Source organism: Gobius niger, assembly GCF_951799975.1.
Source record: "Gobius niger genome assembly, chromosome: 21".
NCBI classification, from domain to species: domain Eukaryota; kingdom Metazoa; phylum Chordata; class Actinopteri; order Gobiiformes; family Gobiidae; genus Gobius; species Gobius niger.
In genome coordinates, this window is record NC_136872.1 from 1458612 (window position 1) to 1485854 (window position 27243).

Consider the following 27243-nt stretch of genomic DNA (forward strand, 5'->3'; position numbering starts at 1 on the left):
ACTCCCCTTTCACTAGTTTGAACAAATCTCCTCTGAATCGTCTTCAAATGTGTGGTGAGGCCTTTTACTGGATCCAGCAGACGGACTCCCCATCGCATTTGACTTTTAGAGCCTTGCATGGTCAGGCTCCCAAATACAGTATGTGTCTGACGTGCTGTGCCCCTACTCCCCCGGTCACACCCTTCGGTCCAGACGTTCAAACACTGTCCCACAGACCCACTTTAAAACCAGAGGAGACTTTAAAGTTCTTCTTCTTCTTCTTCTTCTTCTTCTTCTTCTTCTTCTTCTTCTTCTTCTTCTTCTTCTTCTTCTTCCTCGCTGCAAGCATCAATGAGATTTTTTCTAAACTAATAAAGTAAAGCTGACTCATCTATTTTCTAAACATTTACATTTTGAATCAAGAAATACCACAGAGGAATCAGCCAAAGAGGACATGTCGTGCATAAAGGTGATGCTTTTGGGCAACTGTGCACAAACGAGACCTCTCACTGTTAGAGCAACGTGTCGACAACATTGGTTTTGGATGTGAGAACAGCACTGACACATGGTTCAAAGCTCAGAAAGTTGATTTTGAACCCTCGCTGCTGTAACCCTCTGCCTCCCTGATCTTAGGTTTAACCCTCTGGAGCTCAGTGCGTCGGCTGTGTCCTGAAATCGCCCTGACACCTGCCATATGCACTTTGCCCATTGATGATATTTGCCCCCCCCGGTGCACTCCGCTCGGCTGACAGCGCCGCGGCTCTGTCTAAACACTATCTATTTTCAAACGCCACAGGTCGCGTGCTGTTAACTTTGTTTTCAATCTCAGCAATAAGGCTGAGTGAAACGCTGGATTATTAAAGGTTTGTGCTGTCAACAAGGCGACAGGGGTCAGAGGGGCCACAGGGGCAGCAGTGACCATTAGAGCAATTTGTGGAGGAAATGCCATAGATTTTAGGGCTTAAAGGTCGTATTATCCTTTGGTCATACTTTACACACCTTTTCAAGTAATGTGTGAGGACTCCCAATGGAAGGTGCTGGTATCGCTGGCATTGGTGTATGGAAGTCGAGTGATGTACTAGTTGAGCTATCCAGTTACATGTGTACAAGTATTATATACTTAGAGCTAAGGAATTATAGATTAGCTCATCAGTCGAATTAAAATGAGCATTACCAGAGCCTGTATGGAAAACATGTTTTATTGTTTTATTTGATCATAGTTTGAGCGAATATGTAGCAAGTGTTTCTTCGGGTGATTCTCTCTTGAAATACAGTGGAAAACAAAGGCTGCAGATTTCAGTCACCCTTTAGAATGTGGAGCCGTCCTCTCGGTAATAAAGTACTCATCAAAAGTTTGGAAGCTTTTTTACATTTGCTTTTTCTGTTATTTTATGAATAATAAGATAAGATAGGACTTAATTGATCTTACAATGGAGAAATTCACTTCCAGCATTTTCTCAATGGGCTTCGAGAGTAACCAGGAATTGTTTTGACTTCACAGACTATTGAAAACCATTTCAAATGACGACGTAACCCTGATAGAGAAAATGCCACGAATACAGGGTGGCAATTGTAAAGAATAAAAAATATATTGTTATTTCACCCTTTTTTGTTTCCTACACAATCTCATGTGTTCATTCATGTCTTCAGTGAAAATCACACAATGTAAAGAGTGTTGAAAATGAAGAAATGCATAAAAAGTGTTTCCAAACTGTTGACAGTACTGTTCATCTACTTCTGCAAACATTTTGTGGCTTCATGAAAATAAAGGGGAGTGCTCATGTTGATGCAACATCAGGGAACTTATGCTGAGCCCCGCCCCCTTCGGGTAGAAACAGAACAAAAAAAAACATATTGGAGATCTGCGATCATTTCTCCTTTTTCTAAGCCAGTGTCAGAACCATGACACATCTGTTCACGTCAGAACACGACTGGGAGCTATTTTATTTTGGATGGAAAAATATATGAGCTACTTTATCAGTTACTACTATCTGTCACAGCCATGTCAGGGCTCATTATTGAGGAAATAGCTCCACCTGGTGGCCATGCATCATGCTCTTTGTGACTTCTTTAATCTGTAAATCTACAAAACTACATCACAGGCTGTATAACCTTCATTTAATAACAATCTGAAAGGGACAGAATAACTGCTGGAGCTGTAATGACATTATAAATCATCAAAAGTTACACAATGTTACTGATGTAATGATCCCAGTGAGTTCAGCTGCTCAGTTTTAAAGCGTTAATCGTCTTCTCTATGAATGTGTTCACATTTGACAAATTAATCAAGTAAAACTTTTCACACGTGCTTTTTCATATGTAAATGATCGTTCTCAATCATTTTAGTAGAGCTTCTGTTTCACTCACGGGGGGCGCTAACCTTCTCGCTGACGTAGATGTTGCTCTCTGTGGAAGGGCCTACGCTCCCTCAGTAGTGCTGACCATTCGTGTCCATTTTTGTCCTCATTTTACTGGGACATTTTTCCTTTTGTGTGTGCCATCGGGATGTTAGCCCACACCAGCCTTCTTCCCTTTCTTTGTGACAGTTTCCCACAGAGCGTGACCCTGACTCTGTCCTTCTGCTCCCTGCTAAAGTGATGCTACGCTGTGGGTTGTTTTTCTATATCGCTGCCCCCACACACACTGGAACCCCCATGTCCACGTTCAGAAGCGCCGTGAGTGGTCCCTCCAGCCACCGGGCGGGTCACTGCTCCTCCTTATGCAAGCTTTTCAATGTTTTTACAGCTGACTGTGCTTTTGTCAGCCATGGCTCCCTTTAGAGGAGCTTTTAAGGCAAAATCCACAGAACATGCTCCGCCTGCCCCCAGCTGCTGCAGGGTGAGTGCATCTCCAGAGTTTTAATGAGGAGAAGCCACTTGAATGCGTTTGGATCAGGGTTTTGAAATGTCTATTTCCTTCAGCAGGTGAGGGGTGTGGTGCATGAAAGCAAAAGCACAAACTGCCTTCATTTAAGCCTTTTACTTGTATAGTTCCCAAAGTTTCTACTCACTCCCTGTTGCAGAAAGACATTTTTAGTGAGCTGAGGACGATCCAAAGTCTCATTGCGTATGAATGTGTTCTGGGTTCCATTTGAAAATAGCAAATCTGTGTTTTTCAGACTCGGTCATTTAGCCTGCAGTCTGAATGTTACCCGGGCCATACGATTATTCTGATGGTGGAAAGCTGTTGGGGAGGTGGGGAAGTGTCTTTAAGAGAGTATGCAGTGGACACAGTTTGTAGTTCCATTATTATTCCATAGCCCTCAGCTCCTCGCCTGGCTGTCTCCACCATCGCTCAGGTATCAGGGGGCTCAGTGACTGGGGATATTGATTTCTTCAGTCTGCCATAAAATAACTGCAGCTAAAGTTTTGTTTTAACGCTCAGTAAATATCAAAGCAAAGACATTCAGAGGAGAACCGAGACAAAGTTTTCTCATTTAGAAAAGAAAAACTTGGAGTCATAAACAGTCATATGAAAAGGTGGGGTCGTTGTTTGCAGCTTTAATAGAACTGATGGTGCTGGAGTGTGGCTCGGTGGTTGAGCCACAGTACATGTGCAAGGCTGTTAGTCTCTAAAGTATGCTATTGCTGTGTTTTAGCAGTAGACAAGGACAGTATATCTCTTTTACCATACACAGAGAATGGTTGTATTTAGGTGAGAGTGACATTATTTAAGTCATTAGTGACTGTATGGCAGGGGAAGGCAAGTTTGTGTCGTGGAGGGCCGATTTTCGTCATTGCCCAAACAGCAAGGACCGAACCTCACAATTATTGCCCAGAGTAAAGAACTACTTTTGTAAATGCATTATATATGACCTAGTGGGATGTTCAGCCTGAAAATCCAAAACATACTGACAGTATTTTCTGCATTATTAGAGTACTTTACTGGTACGTCATGGCAACGTGTAAGTAGGCAGCCACCTCCCTCTCTCTTGGTACAGCTGCATTTTTTGCCTTTTTCTGCAAACTGCATTTGTGGGTTCTGTACCACATTGTTTTACTGGATACTTTTGTACGTCTTCACCGAGTTTCTGTGAGGTTCAGTGGATTTTTTTTTACTGCAGAGAGTCCGTAATGGTCCTGAAGAGCCCGAACAGCTACACCCATTTCAGAACTACAAATGTCTCTGAAGAGGCACACAGTGGAGGCGTCACGGGAGGAGCTACAACGAGGAGGTATCCGGGCGAGACTCAAAGCTAAGCCACACATGCCATCTATCCCTACTATTGTTCTGGCTAATGGACGTTCACTGGACAATAAAACAGATTAACTGCTAAGCTCTTCCCAGAAGATTAGGAAAGACTGTTGTGGAGCGGAGGGAGCTGCGCAGGAGGAAGAGGAGAATCAGAGGAGACTGAAGGCAGCCAGCCAGGTTTCCTCCTGGTTTCCCTCCAAAATCGCGGCAGTGCGGCTCAGTCGCAGCGGCTCAGAACTAACACCAGAACACTTTTTTCGTTGTACAGTTGTAGCACTTGCTTACTTACTTACCTACTTACTTCTCCTTAGACCGTCGTGAGACAGATTGTTGCAATAGTAATTCTTGGTCTTGGTTTGGTTGTTTCTTCTTCTACTGCTGAAGCGCTCCAGTCTTCATGTGTCATGATAGCTTGAAACTGGAAGCTATTTGCACTTTCAAAGACCTTTGCATTGTCAAAGCCCATTCGCTTCACCCAATCAGAAGCAGGTAGCTCCATAAAAAGTTTGTCCTCTTCCCGAGGGATTAAAACACTGTAATATCAACATGGCTTTTACAGCTCAGCGTTATCCAGAGTTCAAACCCAGCCTCAGAACATGGTGTGTGGCCTGGTCGAGCAGCGGGGGCAGGTGATGTGAGCAGGTGTTTTCATTTCCTGTTGGCCCCTGATGTCCCCTGGAAGACCCCTGGCCCCGTGTTATGAGCACACACCTTTGACACACGTAGACAGGTGCAGCAGGTGGGACAGGGCGCCATGACTGTGTGGGTCACTCACAGATGGATGTCCAGGCGGAGCAGCAGTAAATGAAAGCTGAACTGAGCCAGCCTCACAAACAGAGCTGCATCACTGGAATAACCTCAAGAAACATGTGTGTGGGCGCTGTTTTATTACCACTGGATAACATTTGTTGGATTTAACATAATTTACTTTGAGTTAATTTGAGTAGGTTTGGACTAGACTTGATGGAACATTCAAGCCGTTGGTTATTTCAATGAATTATCCCATTTTGAGGGTAATTTTTTGGAGGGAATTGTGTCTGCAAAAGTTTGATGAAGGTCAGAGAGACCGAAACGTCACTGTAATAACAGCCACGTAAAAGAATGAGACAGTGTGCGGGAGCCTTTTTTTCACGGTAAGTAACCTATTCTTCTACGCACCTGTCGCCTTCTCGGGTGTGCAGAGCTTCTACTCATGGAGGTAATTGTGAGCTTTTCAGTCCGAGCTCAGACTGAAGAAGATCTTTATTTATATAACCTTTCACAAACATGGTCACAAAGCGCTTTACATGAGACAATTTTACATTCACTCCATACTCGGAGGTGGTGAGCCACGTTTGTAGCTTCAGTTTCCCCTGTCACGACTGCACACGTCTGCACACGACTGTGCCAACCACCACCATTCACTCACACACATCATTCATCCTGGTCTATTCTACATGTTTTTAGTGGTAGGGGAAATCGGAGTACCCGGAGGAAACCCACGCAGATACAGGGAGAACATGCAAAGTTCACACAGAAAGGCCCGTCCAGGCGCACGGTCACTCGCCGCATGCGTAATATAGCACGCAAAAGGGACCCGTTTGTGTCTCCCTTGATGCAATGGGTTTTTCGTGTATTTGAATGAGAGCCCGGGCGCGGCTCATTTCACGATATCGGACAACTCGTAGTATAGAACGCGTGTACAAATTCTGCTCGGTTTACAAAACAAAAATGCAATACTGAATAAAATTACAATAATGCTAAAGAAACTCACAAAATCACAGTGATACACTCGCTTGAATCCCTCGCACAAGCGCACAAAGCGCACAAAGCGCACAAAGCGCACAAAGCGCACAAAGCGCACAAAGCGCACAAAGCGCGCAAACACAAGCCAGACGCGCAGAACTACAGTATTATTTGCGTGAATCTGAGGCCAAACTGTTCAGGAACTTTTACAATATAGCATTACAATATGCATACAATATGCATTATAGCAATACGTAGTTTAAAGCCTTTTTCCTACCTTCTGCTGTCTTCATGGGACGAGTACTCCAGTATAAGTCCCACAAGTGTGCAGCCGCCGCGTGTCATGGTCCTGTTTTAATCCATGGCTTGCCGGGTCTTTGCCGGGCTGTTACCTGGCGAAGGTGCTTTCTCTTCGGGCTAGCTTTGAGCTGCGGCCCGCTGGAGTCTCGTAGCAACGATTGACACTTCCTCTGCTTACGTCCATTTGGTGAAAGTGATGCCAAACGTCCGCAATGATATACATGTCCTTATGTTAGCCAGCCATTTGAGGTAAAAAAAAAAACGCATTTATTGATCATATGTTTGACTAGGCGCCAACATACGGACCTTCTAGCTGTGAAGCACGAGCACTAACCACTGTACTACCGTGCCACACTGAGACAGTGTTGAGAGGTGAACTATACAAAAGGCCAAGGGCCTGATCTTGTGACGAGCGGTGCTGTGTGAAATCTGCAGTTTGTCCTGTAAGAGCTTGAAAATGATGCATCCTAAATGCTGACGGCAGAAGATCAGAAGGCAGAAGATCGGGCCCTGAGAGTCTGACAATCTTGAGTGGCCAGCCAAATCTCCGGCCAGTCGCTAAACAGTAAATGATGCACATCTATGTTAGCCTGGTTTTGCCAGACCCTCATATTCACTGCGTTTCGTACAAGGGTCTGGACCTTCACAAGTGAGTTCCGGTGAACTCCTTTTAAACGATTGGATCTGATTTTCGCTAGTGTTTGGTCGTGACGTATGTAATGCGCCCGAGTGAGTGAAGCAGCAATCATAACTCTATCATAACTCTATCATAACTCTATCATAACTCTATTATAACTCTATCATAACTCTATCATAACTCTATCATAACTCTATCATAACTCTATCATAACTCTATCATAACTCTATCATAACTCTATTATAACTCTATCATTACTCTATCATAACTCTATCATAACTCTATCATTACTCTATCATAACTCTATCATAACTCTATCATTACTGTATCATTACTCTATCATAACTCTATTATAACTCTATCATTACTCTATCATTACTGTATCATAACTCTATCATAACTCTATCATAACTCTATCATAACTCTATCATTACTCTATCATAACTCTATCATTACTGTATCATAACTCTAGCATAACTCTATCATAACTCTATCATAACTCTATCATTACTCTATCATAACTCTATCATTACTCTATCATAACTCTATCATTACTCTATTATAACTCTATTATAACTCTATCATAACTCTATCATAACTCTATTATAACTCTCTCATAACTCTATCATAACTCTATTATAACTCTATTATAACTCTATCATAACTCTATCATAACTCTATTATAACTCTATCATTACTCTATCATAACTCTATCATTACTCTATCATAACTCTATCATAACTCTATCATAACTCTATTATAACTCTATTATAACTCTATCATAACTCTATCATAACTCTATCATTACTCTATCATAACTCTATCATAACTCTATCATTACTCTATCATAACTCTATCATAACTCTATCATAACTCTATAATAACTCTATCATAACTCTATCATAACTCTATCATAACTCTATTATAACTCTATTATAACTCTATAATAACTCTATCATAACTCTATCATAACTCTATCATAACTCTATCATAACTCTATTATAACTCTATCATTACTCTATCATAACTCTATCATAACTCTATCATAACTCTATCATAACTCTATCATAACTCTATCATAACTCTTATCATAACTCTATCATAACTCTATCATATGTGGTGCAAATGCACCACATATGATATATCACCTACAAGCCCCGCCTCCCCCGCTCCCTGAATGGCAGGTTGAAATTCAACCGATGTAACGCAGCCTCTGAGATCAGACCCAGACGTTCATGTAGGGAAATGATCATTGTTCTAATCCTCACTATGGCCGCAGCCCAGTCATTTCCAACTCTTTAAGAATCATTAAAGACGTAAAGCTAATGTTCAACGCTGCACATGTTCTGTCATACAGACGACTTAGACAAAAGGTGTTTCTTTGGCCACAGTCCTGCACTGCTTGGAGAGTAGAATGAAGCAAAACATTTCATTTGGGCCAGAAATGATGCAATATGCTTTGTGAATGTAAATCAGATTTCCATGTTGCATTGTTGACAGTTGCCTTGGCCACAGTGACCATTTACACCCCCCTGACATGTGACTGGTCAACTGATCATCTTTAGAAGCGGCTTACATTGCATTGATGTTAATTGTACTAAAAACTAAAAAAATGTTTAAGCTAGGTTTAGGTTTATTACACTTTGATATAGCAGGAAAGAACAAAATGTTTGAGTTAATTCTGGTCAGGTGGGACCAAACCAGGTAGAAACTGGAGAAAATGATGTAGATTTGAGTGAAAGTCTAGTTTCCCCCCAGAGTATTTTACTGTCAACGGAAAATGATTTGGCTTTTATTTCAAGCTGGTTCAAACCTGAGAGTGTGAATGGGCGAGTGGTTCCTTTATGTAAATCCTAATGAAGGTAGAAAAGAGCTGTATAAAAGTGACCTTGTTCCTCTGGAACGACCTGAGGAGGAGCTCAGGGCTGCAGAGAACGTTCATGTTTTTAAGAGCAGCTCAAGACCCACCTTTTTAGCTTAGCTTTAAACTGACTAATCTATTTATTTAGTCCTAATATAGCACTTTGTGATACCTTTCGGTATGAAAAGCGCTTTAAAAATAAAGTTTGATTGATTGACTGATTGATTGATTGATTGATTGATTGATTGATTGATTGATTGATTGATTGATTGATTGATTGATTGATTGATTGATTGATTGATTGATTGATTGATTGATTGATTGATTGATTGATTGACCATTTATTGCCTTTTTTTCTTTTTTTTAATGCAAGCACATCTTAAGGCATTTGTGTAATATAAGATGGTATTTTTTCCTGGCTAATCCTGAACTGTGTGCTGAGGCTCTGCACTGTGCTGTGCTGCTCCTGACAGGTCGCACTGAGCCGGTGGTGGAAGGATCAAATGTAAAGGGTAGATCTCTCTAAGTGGACAATAAATAAATGGACGAATACATAAATAGATATCCTCGTATCTACACTGAGGAGGCACATCCATGCTCCTCAGTGTGGACCTCAATGAGCATGGACGTGCCTCCCTCTCCCTAAAGCCCTTCTCCTGCTCTCTGACCGCTGCATGAATTTGTCATGAGGAAACTGAAACATGGATGAGAACAGATGAGGTGAGCAGAACTGTCTGCAGCTCCACAACACCTGGCCCCAGAGTCACTCTGTACATCTGCCTCTGCCTTGTCACTGCAAAAACATTACACAGTATTCATGTTGACTTGAGTAAGCCTAGAGCAGTGCTGCTCCCTGCTCAGAGACCGAGAGCTGAACAGTTCAACCTTGAGCCACATCACGCCAGGTCCAGTCGGCACAATGTGATCTTTGATCATTGTCATCAAAGAGCGATTGTACAAGTCCTGATTGTAAAACGCCTCAATGATATTAAGGTTTTTATTCCTCACCAAGACTGAGATCAGGTTTGATTCAAAATAGACAAATATTTGCTGTTGTTCTGCTCAGACTGGGACCGAGTCTTCATAATTTATGTTTAGTTATTTTAGTGCTGGAGTTTGTGTGTGTGATTCATCTCTGATTCACCCTGGGCCGACAGCACTCGGTCAGAGCCTGCAGCCCCACTGCACTGTGAACACACAAAGCACTTTTTCATCAGACGCTTCAGGTGGACTCTCTGTTTTATGTTGCATTCATTACAATTACATCACCTTATGGTAAAAGCAATGAGAAAAACCATGTTTCCATTTTGTCATTTGGTAAAATTGTGCAGTGAAACCACTTTTCCATTAGAGTAGAGGGGGAGTTCCGGTCATCACTACTGTTACTCTGTAAAACAAATGACAAGGGATTCTTTGACTTTTCGGATTTGAACGACCAAATGGAATTTTCGGCCAAATTTCGTGAATTTCCACCAAACTACGTTTTTACTCTCCATATAAATGCTATTATCGCTATTATTGCACCTTTTCATGTTGTTTTTCTGATTGCTTATTTAATAAAGTTTTCAAAAATGTTTAGTTTTGTGTAATAGAATTTCCATGGTGCGAGAACTCTGGCATCGCCTCAGATACTTTGTTGAAGCTCGTCTGTTTTCATTCACCAGAGGCTTTTCCCAGTGCCATGAGAGTCGAGTCATACTGAGCAGAGTCGAGTCATACTGAGGAGAGTCGAGTCATACAGAGGAGAGTCAAACTGAGGAGAGTCGAGTCATACTGAGCAGAGTCGAGTCATGCTGAGGAGAGTCGAGTCATACTGAGGAGAGTCGAGTCATACTGAGCAGAGTCGAGTCATGCTGAGCAGAGTCGAGTCATACTGAGGAGAGTCGAGTCATACTGAGCAGAGTCGAGTCATGCTGAGGAGAGTTGAGTCAGGCTGAGGAGAGTCGAGTCATACAGAGGAGAGTCGAGTCATACTGAGCAGAGTCGAGTCATGCTGAGCAGAGTCGAGTCATACTGAGGAGAGTCGAGTCATACTGAGCAGAGTCGAGTCATACTGAGGAGAGTCGAGTCATACTGAGGAGAGTCGAGTCATACTGAGGAGAGTCAAACTGAGGAGAGTCGAGTCATACTGAGGAGAGTCGAGTCATACTGAGGAGAGTCGAGTCATGCTGAGCAGAGTCGAGTCATACTGAGCAGAGTCGAGTCATACTGAGCAGAGTCGAGTCATGCTGTGGAGAGTCGAGTCATACTGAGGAGAGTCGAGTCATACTGAGGAGAGTCAAACTGAGGAGAGTCGAGTCATACTGAGGAGAGTCGAGTCATACTGAGCAGAGTCGAGTCATACTGAGGAGAGTTATAGTCATACTGAGCAGAGTCGAGTCATACTGAGCAGAGTCGAGTCAGGCTGAGGAGAGTCGAGTCATACTGAGGAGAGTCGAGTCATACTGAGGAGAGTCGAGTCATACTGAGGAGAGTCGAGTCATACTGAGGAGAGTCGAGTCATACTGAGGAGAGTCGAGTCATACTGAGCAGAGTCGAGTCATGCTGTGGAGAGTCGAGTCATACTGAGGAGAGTCGAGTCATACTGAGCAGAGTCGAGTCATACAGAGGAGAGTCGAGTCATACTGAGGAGAGTCGAGTCATACTGAGGAGAGTCGAGTCATACTGAGGAGAGTCGAGTCATACTGAGGAGAGTCGAGTCATACTGAGGAGAGTCGAGTCATACTGAGGAGAGTCGAGTCATACTGAGGAGAGTCGAGTCATACTGAGGAGAGTCGAGTCATACTGAGGAGAGTCGAGTCATACTAGTCGAGTCGTACTAGTCGTACTGAGGAGAATGGAGTCATAGTACAAAGGCCATCTGCTTATGAACATACTGTATTTTCCGGACTATAAGTCACACTAATTTGGCGAGGGGTGCGTCTTTTACTCCAGAGCGACTAATGTGTGATTTTTTCCCCCCTTTTTTTAAATTCAAAATACTTTCACATGTCACTAGAGGGCACTGCAGGCTATAAGCCCGATGGCTACAGCTAGAGGAACGAGCTCGCAGATGAGAGCTTGAAAACATGGGAGAGGCTTGTCAACAGTGCAGTTACATCTCCGTGCCCACGGAGTTGCCAAGGCGATTGATTTGGGTTTTCGAGAGTTATGTTCTTTATGCTGTAGTAGTTATCTGAACTGTTTATGTGACGTTAACACACCAGACACCTATTTAGTTCATTGTTTATGCTTCAAATTATTAACCATCCATGTGTTACGTTAGCATACCGTACGCCTATTCAGCCTGTTTTCTCTTCATTTAGCAATGTTTGACTAGTGTGTCTTATACTCCGGAACGACGTATAGTCCAGAAAATACAGTAAGCAGTTTGTGCTACAGCTAACCCGAGATAGATACAGGACCATCTTCAGAATTACAATTGAATTAAGTTTACATTTAATACCGTTTTGCTATTTAGACAAGCTTTTTAAAGTGCTGTGATAGTCATTGTTCATTCGCTCATGCTAATGATGATGCTAATGTGCACCATCAACCATACAGGCCAGCTTGGTGAAGTGTGTCCCCCAATGAAGCAATGACAGTTTGTACTTGCTGATCCGGGATACAAACTTCACCTACCCAGTTTAAGACATCCAGATCTACCATGTAAGCCACTGTTCCCCAATGTTTTTCCTCAATCAAGATTTATATCCTGTGTCAAGCTAAACTTTTACAAATGTCTCGAATCTAAATCAGTCAAGATTGAATCTCAAATACAAGTAGTTAAAGTCAGAGATATTGGTTTTCGCAGTGTGGATGTAATCACTCTCGGTTTCACTCTCCCGCCTCTCCGTCACGACGAAGCCATTTTAAATTGAAGGCATGTATAATTCAAAGTGTGTAAAGGGCTGTGCGCTGTGGTCAAACACAGAGCTGACAGAGCCGATTTAAGTTCCATTTTCACAGCGTTTTCAGCCTGTGACGCCTGCTTTTATTTGGTATTCTAGTCATTTGTTTGCCATTTCAACATTGTAACTTTAAACTTCAATGCAGATCTGTCACCCAGACTTGGCTGAACTAGTCGGTGATGTAGTGGTGCAGTTGCTATAGATCAACACCAGCCACACCATACACATTACCTAAAGATGACTTTAGTACAGTATGTTATGGGTGATAGTGTGAGTATGCTAATGCTTTATTTAGAAAAATTGACGTCAGATTTATTGTCAGTCGATTATAACATACAAACAAGTCATACAGGGTTTTCCCATAATGTTTTAGGTTGTCATATGTGCTGGGTTTTTGCCGACTGGACTAACTGCGAACAGTCAACGGGACATCTCCATCTTGAAGCTACCACCCTCTCTCTATCGACTGATGAGTCTTAGGGACAGACTGATTTTTGCCTCTTTTTGCCACGGATCGGCACTTCCTTTGCATTGACACTTTCGGTAGAGCGCGAAGTCCGTTCATTAAGCGCAGAATGAGGGAAAATGTCAGCAGATTGATTTGTGTAAAATGTCCAGCAAGTCAACACGGCTTTGTGCCCGTGTAGAACTGCGTTCCCGGCTTTATTCACAATTAAGGAGTAGCTTTACCAAATGTAGTACAATGTAATCTGCTTTGTAACAATCTGTGGCAACTTGTACCTAAATTATGTAGTACATACACAATACACAATAGTACTTTGTCTAGTTTAGTTTATTGGCTCATTCATCCAGGCCCATTGTACATGTTTTTAGTGGTAGGGGAAACCGGAGTACCCGGAGGAAACGTACGCAGACACGGAGGGAACATGCACGAGCGCTAACCGCTGTACTGCCATGCCGCCCTTTACTCTAACCCTGACCGTAAGCCCTAACCCTGAGGGTCTCGTGTCCTATTAGATTATGTACTTACAACTAATACAAGTTATTCTATTGTGCATGTATTACATAGGTACAGGTTATTACAGATTGTTACAGAGCACATTACATTGTACTAAATTTAGTCCGGTGCAATGTATCAAGGTAGTGTAAAATAAAATGATAATTTAACCAGGAAGTCCCTTGAGATAAATCTCTTTTCCGAGGGAGACCTGGCCAAGAGGCGCCAGTGACATGTATAGAACATGTAGCAAATAAACACTTTACAATCAATTCAAGAAGAACATGTGGCCCAGCAGAGCTTTCAGCTTTTTCAGCACGTGTTCGATGTGAGTTGTAAAGGACAAATACATATCATTCCATCGTGTACGTAACAAATATGGGCAAGTTATTACACATTGTTACTTTACAGCACTTTACCTTGTGCAATATCAGGAGTAGTGTAAAATAAAGTGTTAATGTGGAGGGTTTCAACTCTAAAGTTTCTCCGTAACAGATTTGTTGAGCTCTGTTTGCTCTCTCACAGAACAATAGAACAGGAAACACAATTAGCTCCTCTTTCACAGGTTCAGGAGCTGATTCTGTGACAAACCTGCAAACTCCGACACTGCATATCATCAAGCCTCACCTGCACCTGTGAAAGACCTCCCAGTGAACTGAAGAGAACAAGACGGCTTTCTAACAGCGTCTTCTCTTGAGGACAGAGCGAGTGAGGCTGATGCTGGCCGACCGCGCGTTACATAAAGCATTACATAAAAAGCGCAGCGTTTGTTGCAGCCCCTGACCCTCGATGACCTCCTGATTCACTCCCCCCTCGGAGACAGATAGAAAAGCTTCCAGTTGATCTTTTTTTGTGAATGCGACTGGATTTGGGGGGAGCGTGGGTGGAAAAATAGGAACATGGGGAAGGTCTCGCTGCTGTTTTCATGGACTGTCTTTGACAGGTGCATTTTCAGCTTTAAAAGGAAGTGCTCTGTTAGGAGGGAGTTGCACGCATTTATTATTAATAAGCAACATTAAAGTGGGGTTTTGTGCTTTTTAGATAGATACTGTAGATAGATTGGACTTCACCGACTGTTAACCATTTCAGGGACAAGGATCTTATGGAGCTCATGGAGAAAAGGCCAAGAATAAAGGAGATTTAAAATAGAAAACATAATTGAGTTATCTCTTCAAATGCTAACCGCTTGTTCTAAATCTTTAGTTTACCATGGGCATTATCAGTCCTTCTCTCACCTCAAAGATCCAACAGAGGGCCCATAGTTATTTATCACTAATTAACTCTGATTCTGAAAAGCCCCACATTCCTTTGCCGTGTGGCCTGCCCCATGAGATTTCATGAACACTGTATCAAAGTGAGGGGGTGGAGGGGGAGGGGGGGTCCTCTCATTTCTGCACGAGGCTTGAGTCACACAGGGTATACATAAAATGACACATATTCAGATCGTTGCCTGCTATTCTTGATGTCCAAATCTCAAGAAATTAAATATGTGCTGATTTCTTCTGCATTTGTGGAATTAAAAACATTCACTTTGACTTGCTTCTGCCTGTCTAAACTTTGGTTGTTTCTTCTACTGGTGCAGCACTTCAGTGAATTCAATCAATATTTCCAAGATTTCGTAACAGATCTATCGCTTAACTATGAGCTGTAACAACATGCTAACAAACCAATGGCACTGCAATAAAGTGCCGTTTGAGAGCAGAGCAGCTCAGACCGGGTTCAGTAATGGTTTACTCCAGACTTTGAGAAGGAAGCACAAATGTTACTGTTGTGAGTCCTACATATAGTCCTATACCTGACTACCGTACTGTACTACCTGACTACCGTACTGTATTACCTGACTACTGTACTGTATTACCTGACTACTGTACAAAGTCCAGTGCATTGTGCCCCCTTATTGAACCGAAAACCCCATGGGCTGGACCCTACTTTGGGAACCATTGCTCTATTGAACAATGTGGCAAATCAATAAAGCGACCGTTTTTCATTTTATTGTATTGTTCTGAGATTTACAGACTAGAGCAGAAGGAGGTAAAGCTCTGGAGGGTGTTCCGGACTGTAATACAAATGACAGGACTCAGCAGAGAGGAGACTCCCGTGGGTGCTGAGCATTGTGCTGATGCAGGTAGAACTGTGGGTCTGCGTTGCGTGCGAGCCCTGTGTCCGCCACTTTACATCTCTGTCCCACCTCTGCGTCATAACGGCCACCTGGTGAGACCAGGAGGAGCCAGGCAGAGACCGGCCAAACCAGGGGTCACCAATGGGTCACCCAGAACGGCCGTGTTCTCCATGTGACTATCTGTACTAGTCTGTGAGGTCGATGTGAGGATGTGGAGCCTGGCCCCTTTGGTGGTGACCAGGGGTGTGTCCAGACTCACTGAGGTGGTCCAGTGACAGCTATAGGGGGAAACTAGGGGACAGCATTTAACGGGACAAACAAAACAGTACTTTAAATCTTTTTTTTATGAGGGAACAAACATTTTTGAAGCTTCATAAAGTTGTAGTATTCCTGTTTTCTGACTGGTTCGTGAGCAGTGTGTGCATTTGAGGGCCACTTATTTGCTTTTTGGCTGTGGCTGAGAGCACCCTCGAGTCCACCATTGTCATAGCTTTCTTTACCACACATACCTGTGATGGCTCTCATTCATACAGGAGTTGTCCATTGTCAGTGAAGGTTAATGAGTCATCTCCTATACTCTGTAGTTGAAGTGTCAAACGTTTCGCCTCTCATCCAAAAGGCTTCGTCAGCGCACTATGAGAGGCGAAGCATTCGACACTTCAACTACAGAGTACAGGAGATGACTCAAGAACCTTGACTGAAGTTTACCACATATAGTCCTTCATGCTGAGGGGGTCATAAGCTGCTTCATGAGCCACAATCCGGATGCTTTGGTCAATAAGATGGTCACAGGTTCCATACATTTGGCATACATTTTCACAGTGTACACTTTCTGAAGCCACCGTAGTCTTTGTTTGTTTGTTTTCCTTTTTTTTGTTTTGTTTTTTGAACTCGGGATTATAACCTCAGGAGATTGGTCCAGTTTGGTCCTTGTTTGGACTCAATTTATTCCTGATTTAACTCAGTATTCGCCCTGTTTTGCCCATTTTACGTGTGATTAGACCTGGATTGGTCCTGGTTTAGACCTGGATTGGTCCTGGTTTAGACCTGGATTAAACTTGTTCTAGACCTGGATTTAGACGTGGATTAGACCAGTTTTGGCAGTAAACCTCTATTCTCAAGGTTTGAGAATAGACTTTTGTGAAATGCAGCACTAGTCCAAAGCCCATTCAGACAGAGCTCATTGTGGAAACCTAAAGAGCTGATGAGGCTGAGTTGGCTGGAGGTATACACATTACTGGAAGCAATCATTTTGTTGGCAATGAATGTCTTTATTGAGACAATAGCCATTATTTGGCTCACTGCAAGGAGCATGTTTGTATTGGCTCCTCAGCTCTATAGAAGTATAATAGGCCTGAAGAGAAAGGATATCTGGCAGGACTTGCTTGTGCCGGTGACAGTTGTGTTCGGCTGAATAAAACAGAATGGAAGACACTGGAGTGACTTTATCAGAGGTTGGTCAGTGTGAGAGAAGATGCAGCTGAAATCATTCCACAACATTGGCCGTTTGAACTCAGGTGTAACAATTATAGAGGCACACATCCTGAAAGAGTCAAGACACTGCACTCTTGCAACAACAACTCCACTTTCCTAGCTCCTACAGAATCCACACTATACACAGTCTTGGATGTAACAATATTTGAAGTTTTTCCACAGAGATTTCTTTTATATACATACTAGCTGAGACCCGGCCTTCGGCGAGACCCGGCCTTCGGCCGGGTCTCGCTAGTCTCCACATTTGATATTCTGAGATTGTGAGTGATTACAAAGAAATGTCCAACCCATCACACAGTTCAGCTGTAGACCAGTGGTTCCCAACCCATTCCAAAAACTATGGCCACTACAAATGAGTAAAAGAATGAAGGCAAAAAACAGTTTCAAACAAACTGCAATTGGAGTGTTTGATGCACCCGTGCTCCTTTCTTATAAACTACGACAATATTTTCGCAAAACTCGGGGAACAGGATTCAAGAGACAGTGGAATAATTATTGATAAATATTAGGGGTTCAGCTTTAACGGTTTGGTTCACGGTGCAGGACCCGTGGTTTGGTCCATCACGGTAGTGTACAATCAAAAAAATAATGAGTAGGTTTAGAACGGAAATAGCCTAATGATCGTTATTAGACAGTATTTATAACCTTACAATAAAATTGGCAATGCGTTCAAAGCTGCTTTAGAATAAAATGTACCTCTGGGCTCACAATACGTGAAAGCAAAATAGAAAACAAATGGTTCAGCAGCAAAGGAAAAAAAAAGAAAAAAAACTACGCAGTGCAGGCCATGCGCTCGTTAAGTTGTAGTTTCATTTTCGCTTTTACTCACACGGAGGAGAAATCAGTCGGAGCAGCGCGTTTGATTAGAGGCTCGTGTTTGAGCAGGTTTTGGGCACGCACACGCACACACATACACACACGCACACACACGCCCACACACACACACATCGCCCTGTTTGGATGCGCGCGCACACATACATACACACACGCACGAACACACACACACGCGCGCACACATACACACACGCACGAACACACACACACGCGCGCACACATACATACACACGCACGAACACACACACACGCGCGCACACACACATCGCCCTGTTTGGATGCGCGCACACGCACGGCAGTCAGATCTCGTGCACTCGCGTTTTTGTGACAGCGGGTTGTCCTCGGACAGCAGCACCACCAACCACGCACACACTCAGTACTGTCACCAGGCTTCCTGGTGTTCCCAAACGGTCTCCCATCCCAGTCCTAACCAGGCCCTTCCCTGCTTAGCATCGGAGGAACGGTCTCCCATCCCAGTTCTAACCAGGCCCGTCCCTGCTTAGCTTCAAAGCCGGTATGGGAAATAAACATGGCGGCGCCCAGGCGGCGGCCATTGAGATAGCGTTTTCTATAATAGATTTATATACGTATATACAACTATAAGGAGCTTAATATAGGGACTGCAGTTACGCATAAGACCTGATGTGGCAGTAGTGAGCATAAAATAACCAACTTGCATCTAGTCTCTTTAATGAACACACTTCTTGTCCCACACCCGCACTCCCAAACACACTCTCACTCCCAAACACACCCTCACTCCCAAACACACTCTCACTCCCAAACACACCCTCACTCCCAAACACACTCTCACTCCCAAACACACTCTTTCACTCCCAAACACACTCTCACTCCCAAACACACTCTCACTCCCAAACACACTCTTTCACTCCCAAACACACTCTCACTCCCAAACACACTCTCACTCCCAAACACACCCTCACTCCCAAACACACTCTCACTCCCAAACACACTCTTTCACTCCCAAACACTCTCTCACTCCCAAACACACTCTTTCACTCCCAAACACACTCTCACTCCCAAACACACTCTCACTCCCAAACACACCCTCACTCCCAAACACACTCCACCTGACCTGTTGTCCATGTTTTTGAGTTAAGGATCTGATCACCGCTCCTTGTGATTGCTTCACCATTTGTTAAAGTTGGGTCTTTTCTTTAGTGACTCACACTTTTACGGTCCCCGTGTGTGCATGTGTGCGAGGAGATTTAGTGCGGCGCTGGAGGCTGATGCTCTCAAACCGAGCGCTACATAAATCTGCCTCACTCAGGGAAATGAGCTGTTTGTGCTCCCATTTCTTCTGAGTCGCTCACACAGAGCTCAAAATGGTGGCCCCTTTATTATTGCTTGGAATAAACACACATGGGCATTGAGGGCGTGTAAATCAAACTCCGCTGCGCAGCCAATGCCAAACGAGAGCGACGCAGTGGCAGATATAAAAGTGGATTTGTCCATTACAGTAATGCAATAAGCTCACAGCTAATCAAATCAAACTGTCGCTCAATCACCAGGGAATCTGAAACAAGGAGCGCCGCCCGGGCTCCGAAAGCCGCTTTATTCCCCGCTTTTCAATCAGGCCGCCCTCTGTGGAAGCGTTCTATTTTGGTGAGAGCCAGTCGAACTTGAGTGTGGCATGTCAACCCGCTGACAGCCGGGCCACCCCTGAGAGCTGCGATGGAGAGGAGCTTCAGGGAGCAGGTGTCGGAGAGTAACAAGCTGGAAACATGTCGGCACATCAAACTGAGAGGGAATACTGGCAAACAAACAACACACGCACCAGTGTCATTAAGAAAAGGTCACTTCCACTTATCATACAGTGTGTATATCTGGAGAAATGAAGACTTAAAGGATCTGTATCCTGCTATTTTAGCCATCCCAAAGTAAGGTATAGGCAGTTATATTATAAGTTGTACCTCTACCACTATGGAGTACTATTTTTTGTGAGAAATATAAGTATTTTCTGGGGGTATTTTCCAAACGTGGAAGACATTATTTTTGTGAAGCACTTTGTGACTTTTGTCTGTGAAAGGTGCTATATAAATAAACATTACTTACTTACTTACTTACAAGACGATTCGATTCAGTTAACTCCGCCCCCTCTCTCCGAGTGGATCTGCCCATGCATTATTAGCAGTAAAATAAATATAAATATCACACCAATGAGTGAAGTTCCTTCACGATGCAGTTATAAGGAGTTGACATCTGCAATACAGTAAAAATGGCTAACACACACACTAACACACACGCTAACAGGCGTTTTGACTCACCACCGCTCTGTCCTGGCCTCTCCATCACATTGGGGACTCGCGTTGGTTATAAAAGTTAATCCACTTTGATTCTGGTGAAGGTTCACCAAACATCCATCAGAGACAGTCACAGAAAAACACCATTTTGGCTGATAGTCGCTGAATCCCGGAGAGAAATTCCAAATTGTGGCGAGCGTTTTTCTCCGCGACATTATCGTTGGGTAAGAAAAAAGAACAGGCGTGTCCAGAATAGTTTAGAAAGAGCTCCATCTTCACATCCTTCAGTGCAAACATGAAATCTGTTCAGACGCTCAGCGGTGCGTTTGTTGTTTTTTTAAAGCTGTTTTTTAAATTAAAATCAGGCCGTAATGCATTACATTACAGAAAAAAAAACGTAAGAGTGTCACAACTCAGCCGTTTTCCAGCAGGATTCAGGAGGATTGCTGAGAACTGCGTGAATGAAGCCACAAACCACTCTGGGGGTGTTTTTTTTTTATAAGGAAATAGCAAAACAACGTGGCTAAAAGCTCCAAAAAGTCCATTTTGCATGATATAGGCCCTTTAAAACAGTCTGTTGTTTGCTTTAGTTTTAATATTTCACACACAAACAGGGAACAGACCGGGCTGGTCAGGACTGGACCAGACTGGCCTGGAATTGCCTCTGAGAACAGTGAGGTTGCAAAACCTTTAAAATATGCTTTCATTTCAAACATGCTAGCAAACTGATGGAGCCATGAGGAACACACTTATGGGGTGTTTCCACTGGCAGGCCCCGGTCTAATCCAGTCTGACCAGGCATACGTTTTGAGACCAACCACTGACCGTGGCCAAAGCACTGAAATGAGAGAGGGAGAGAGACTGACTATTACCATGCCGGCCATACGATAGATTACCACAGGTAGATTATCAATGTAACTTCTTAGGCATGTTATATCACCTGTGACTGTCCTTGTAACTGACCTCTGTGACTGTAACTTTGATCTGTTCCAAGTACTATGTCTGTATCTCTCTTCTGTCAATTAATGTTTCGTTTTTTTTTTACCTGACAGCAGATGTAATTTAGCTATTATGCTAATCTTGTCATTTACATTGAGGTTTGCTGCTGACATGTTGATTAATGTGCACTGTCCTAATTAAAATAAAAGAATAATAAAATAAAAAAATCACTCATATGCTGTTAAAAAAGGTGATTTTGCAGATGTAGCATGTAGTCGCTGTTAGCACAACTTTAGCGGGTGTTAGCATAACATTAGCATGTAGCTTACCTCCAGAGTTGTCTTATTTCCTCTTGTACTTGTCTTGGCACCTTTGACTAATTCCATAAACCCCACCAAAAGGCAGCATTTGTCCACATTGTTCTCATCACGGCTTTCAAAACTTTTCAGGCCGTTCTGTTTTTCCTTCAGTAATGTGTATTCCGCCGCCCAATAACTGCGATCCCATGTGTAGTGGAAACCCTCGCCTGTACAGAGTAGATATGTGACAAGGCGAGTACTTCGACCAAGGTTTCCCCAAGGTTCACTGTGGTGATTTAGTGATGGGTTTGAAGAGGTTAGCCGTAGGAGGTCTGTGAGGTACCAAAGGGCCAGGTTATGGAGGGCTTTGTAGGTGATGAGCAGAACCCTGTAATGATAATAATAATAATAATAATGCATTGGTTTTATATAGCGCTTTTTTGGACACTCAAAGACGCTTTACATTGCACTATTCGTTCAATCCATACTCGGTGGTGGTAAGCTACTATTGTAGCCACAGCTGCCCTGGGGTAGACCGACGGAAGCGAGGCAACCAGCCTGCGCCATCGGCCCCTCCGACCACCACCAACCACTCACTCACTCACTCACGCACTACATCCGCGAGGCTTCCTGGTGTTACCAAACGGTCTCCCATCCAAGTACCGACCAGGCCCTTCCTGCTGAGCTTCCACGGTCTGACGGGATTGGGCAGAGCAAAGGCGGTATGAATAATAATAATAACCACACAGTAATGAATGTGCTGTTGTACGTGAAGCCAGTGGAGCTGCTGAAGAACAGGGGTGATGTGGTCTCTGGAGCGGGTGTGGATGAGGAGGCGGGCGGGCGGCAGAGTTTTGAACATATTGCACTTTTTGTAAGTCGTAAGAAGGGAGATCCTAAAGGAGGCCACTGCGGTAGTCGAGTCTTGATTTAATAAATGGATGAAGTTTTCAGCAGCAGATGTGGAGAGTATGCTGTGGAGGCGACCAATGTTCCAGCGATGGAAAAAGGTTGCTGGGGCTAAAATGAGAGTGGGAGGTTAAAGATGGAACCAAGATTTCTGAACTGGGGAGAGGTGGTGTGTGACAATAAATGGAGGGAGATCCCGAGAGGAGAGGAGGAGGGATTTGAGATCAATGACCATCATTTCAGATTTAATGCAGTTGAGTTTGAGGAAGTTTGTCCTTGCAGAGAGGCAGTTTGTGATGGTGGACAGTGGGGCAAATAGGATTACCTAGCTCAGAGTATAGCCCCTGCCCCTTCACCTCAACAGAATCTCGCTGATGGCCGGGTTTCTCACAGATCGCTGCTAGACCCGTACTCTATGATTTTCATTTGGGCCAGCTGTGAACAACTTTCCCAATGCCTCTAAAATAACATATTCCAAATGACTACTTTATGGAAAGCTTTGCTACTCTTACTTACTTTATTTAATTAATTAATTTTATTACAGGAAGATCATCGAGGTGAAGATCATTGATGATGAAGAGTACGAGAAGAACAAGACCTTCATCATTGAGCTGGGGGAGCCCATCCTGCTGGAGATCGGACAGAAGCACGGTGAGTCTCTCTGAAACTACCGGACCGTGTGACTGGTGCCTTAATCCTCCATGGGCTCTGATAGGCTACAGGAGGAGGCTGTTTATTTATCCATCAGAACTTTTGAAATGTTCACTCTGTGCTCCGGAATAAGAGCAGGAGCACTTTGCTCGCGCACTAATAATGAATGCCTTTCACAGACATAGTCACAAAGCGCTTTACATGAGACAAGAGTACATTCACTCCACACTCGGTGGTGTAAACTACGTTTGTAGCTTCACTTTCCCCTGGGGGAGACTGACAGAAGCGCTTTCGCGACTACACACATCTGCACCAACGGACCCTCTGACCACCACCATACATTCACTCGCACACAGCATTCATCCTGGCCTATTGTGCATGTTTTTAGTGGTAGGGGAAACCGGAGTACCCGGAGGAAACCTACGCAGACACGGGGAGAACATGCAAACTCCACACAGAAAGGCCCCCATCCAGGTGGGAATCGAACCGGACCTTCTAGCTGTGAAGCGAGAGCGCTAACCGCTGCGCTACCGTGCCGTGGTTAATGCACACAGTTTCTAATGGTAAATCAGGTGCAACACGCCCACTTGCTCTTTGTTAGTATAAGGCCCATGAAATGCTATTAAGTTTGACTTTGTGACATCCTGACTGTGGACATATGGCCTAACTGTCCAACAGTTCAAGCAAACTGTAACACACTCACATGATACATGTTCTTACTAAAGGCTGGCTAGGTGTGAGGGGCCCACAGGTAAACTGCACATGGCCCCCACAGAGCACTTACAGTATTTACCAATCGGATACCGCGCCGCATACACCCCACACACTGTCAAAAACATCTCAGATTTCTTCTTCTGAAACACTGAAGAGGCACCAAGAGCCCATCCTGCAGTACAGTGGAGGCGTCACTACAGGAGCTACAGGAAACAAGACTCGCAGCTAAGCCACACAAGCGTGGCTGGGGGAAGGACCCTAGTCCTATAAGCTGTAGCTTCATTTTCACCAGGTAACATGAAGGAGCTGTGAGACCTGATTGTCTGGAACTTGGGGTTTGCATGGTCTCCCTGTGTCTTTCCTCCGGATATAATTCATTCATTCATTCACCATGAAACAATTGTGATCTCGATTCGCTGTCGGTGGAGACTCTTTGCCTCATGTGGATCGGTGAACCGTCGGCATAACCTGGCGAACACTGGACTGCTGTGTGCGCTCGAATCATTTGGAACTGCACAGCAGCCTGGGGACCATGGCCGAAATGTTCGCATGGATTTGGGAACCAATCACAGAACGAGCAGGGACGGCAAGACGATGACGAGCTATTCGATATACGCAAGCTTGTAGTTTATTTACGGATAAAAAAAAAAAAAGAAGTTCATTAACGGATCAAACATGACAGCAGCAGACGCAACGCTATTTTTCGATCAAGCTTTAGTCCGTGTTTTAAATAGTTTAGCTCGAAAGTTTACAGCGGGTACGTCATACGTCATCTCATACGATGATACGATTGGCTGTGGTTACGTGCAGACACATGATAGACATTCGTAGCGGCCAATAAACGACTCTGGACGATCGTAAACCACACCTCTCCTACGAGAAAATAAATTGGTGGTCCCCAGACTAAATATCACTTGTGATTTTAGTCTGGCGTTAGCCAGGCTACCGTCGGCAGGGATGTGGTCGCTGTATCGGACAGTTGTGGTGAAGAGGGAGCTGAGTCGATCTACGTTCTTACCCTCACCTGGTCATGAGATCGGGGTAATGACTGAAAGGACAAGATTGAGATATGAACACAATCTACAAACATTTTCATAAATATGGTAAAATATTAGGTCCTTGTGTTGGAATCTAACCCATGGGCTCCAGTGACCCTAACTACTGCTTTTGTGTGATTTCTGAACTTATTACATTCTGATAAAGAGCCGTGTCTTGTTTTACATCAGGAGGAGGAAGCTTGTTCAGAAGAGCGTTCTATAATAACATTATTTGCATACTGTCAGTGATATAGTGCTGTTGCTCTCAGTCAGGCGTGTGAGGCATCAGCCCGGGGCGTGTTTCTGAGCGGAGTGCGTATAATTGCTTTCTGAACAGCACAGCCTTGTACATGGACTGACATTTGTACTGGATCACACGCTGTACATGACTTTTCAATTAGAGAAGGCAGATAAGAGCTGACTGCGGTACAAGAGGAGAGGGAGGATGAGGGAGGAGGAGAGCGCACGAGGGAGGAGGAGAGCGCACGAGGGAGGAGGAGAGTGCACGAGCAGAGGAGGAGAGCGCACGAGGGAGGAGGAGAGCGCACGAGGGAGGAGGAGAGTGCACGAGCAGAGGAGGAGAGCGCACGAGGGAGGAGGAGAGCGCACGAGGGAGGAGGAGAGTGCACGAGCAGAGGAGGGGAGTGCACGAGGTCTTTCTGGTCTTCCCAAAAAGAGGGTCTCAGGTTTACAGCAGCTCGTGTCCTGAAGACCAGGAGGCGGGGCCACATTACACCGGTTTTAGAATCGCTGCATTGGCCCCGTGTGTTTCAGGATCGATTTTAAAGTTCTTTTAATGGTTTTTAAATGTCTTAATGGTCTTGGTCCTTCTTATCTTTCAGAACTGCTTTTACCTTACGAACCTTCACGGCCCCTTCGCTCCTCCTCAGGGGCCTCCTAGTTATTCCTAAAGCCAACAAAAATTTCCAATATCACGGCCCTCGAGGAGGAGCTCAGGGCTAAGGAGGAGCTCAGGGCTGAGGAGGAGCTCAGGGCTGAGGAGGAGCTCAGGGCTGCAGAGAACGTTCATCTTTTTAAGAGCAGGCTCAAGACCCACCTTTTTAGTTAGCATTTTTGCTAGGCCTATTTATTTGTCTCAGCACAATATATATTTCATATATAATATAATTCATTTAATTGATGTTTAACTGTTATTAATATTTATTTTTTATTTATGTATTTTACCTCTCGGTCTTATTTTATTTTAGTGAACTTATTATTCGATTTGACTTCCCAGTTTCCTCTGGGGAGCCCTCTGCCTCGGGTGCTGTGATTGGCTGTGGGTGCTGTCCTGTGGGTGTCTGGATGGGGGGGGGGTTTTGGTCCCTGTGGCCCTTCTTTTTCAGTCCCGTCTCTCCCGGTCTCTTCCTATAACAGAGCAATGGACGTCTAATCTATCAGTGAATGTCTCTCGCTCTGCGCTGGCGGTGCAGTGTCACAGTAAAGGACTTTTAGCTTTTGTGCACCTCACCTCTGCCTTTCTTTAACTGCTAAAAATACCACTAGGTACTAGAGCAAGTCGCTCTCCACTGTTTTCTATAAGATCTGCTCTGGCCTTCGTCCTTGAACAGTGGACCCGTGGACCACACATTTTTACATACAACATGGACCCTTTTTGATGCGCTCACGTCTATCGTCTATCATTACTTGTCAGTGTTTTATATGTGTTTCATTCTTTTGGCCAGCAATAGCACAACTGAGAGTCCGTTATTAGTCCGTTAATTCATGTTTTTGTTTTGAGAATCATTGCTGGACTTACTGGACCTGCAGCTGGACCTGACTCATCTCATCACTAACACATGGAACACAGTCACAAAGTCACGACTAAACCACATGGCTCTGTGTGATGTTGCAGGAGACTCAAACGAGAACAAGCCTCCCGTGGGGGCCGAGGAGGAGGAGGTGGCCAAGATGGGCTGCCCTAGTCTGGGAGAGCACACCACTGTGGAGGTCATCATCGAGGAGTCCTACGAGTTCAAGGTACGTCCACTTGACACAACCGGGGAATGGTGTTTGTACAGCTTTACACATGACACTGATCACCCACAGCTCTTCACAACAGCCACTTCATTCACTCATGAGCAACATGTCACTGCCTTCATTTTAACCAGTCCAGATCACGACAAGAGTGACCGGCGGAGGCCACTGTGAGGCCACGTTCAAGCTGCTGGACCGTCATAGAGTCATAGAAGCTTCCTGTTGTTGTCATCATTTCACCTGTCTTCCCCAGACTACATTTAACAGTCTTTAACGGTCCTTCTGTTGGTCAGATGTATCCAGCAGTGCTTCTGCTGAACTGAAACAGAAGGGCCCCCCCGTTCAGCTTCAGATATCTGACAAGATCTGACGAGACCGAGGGCCTGTCCACGGGGAGCACCACCATGTTCCACGGGGAGCACCACCATTAGGGTGGTCCTTATCTCATTGAAAAAAAAAAAAAAA

At 44.2% G+C, this 27243-nt stretch overlaps 1 protein-coding gene across 1 annotated transcript in view; it reads left to right on the forward strand.

The window, feature by feature from the left end:
* LOC306980264 (sodium/calcium exchanger 1-like) overlaps positions 1–27243 on the forward strand; it is a 131250-nt gene that overhangs the window by 94802 nt on the left and 9205 nt on the right. Inside the window, exons 12-13 of the mRNA XM_079579584.1 lie at positions 22944–23050; positions 26657–26781. Coding sequence (XP_079435710.1) covers positions 22944–23050; positions 26657–26781 — 232 coding nt within the window. The remainder of the gene's footprint in view (positions 1–22943; positions 23051–26656; positions 26782–27243) is intronic.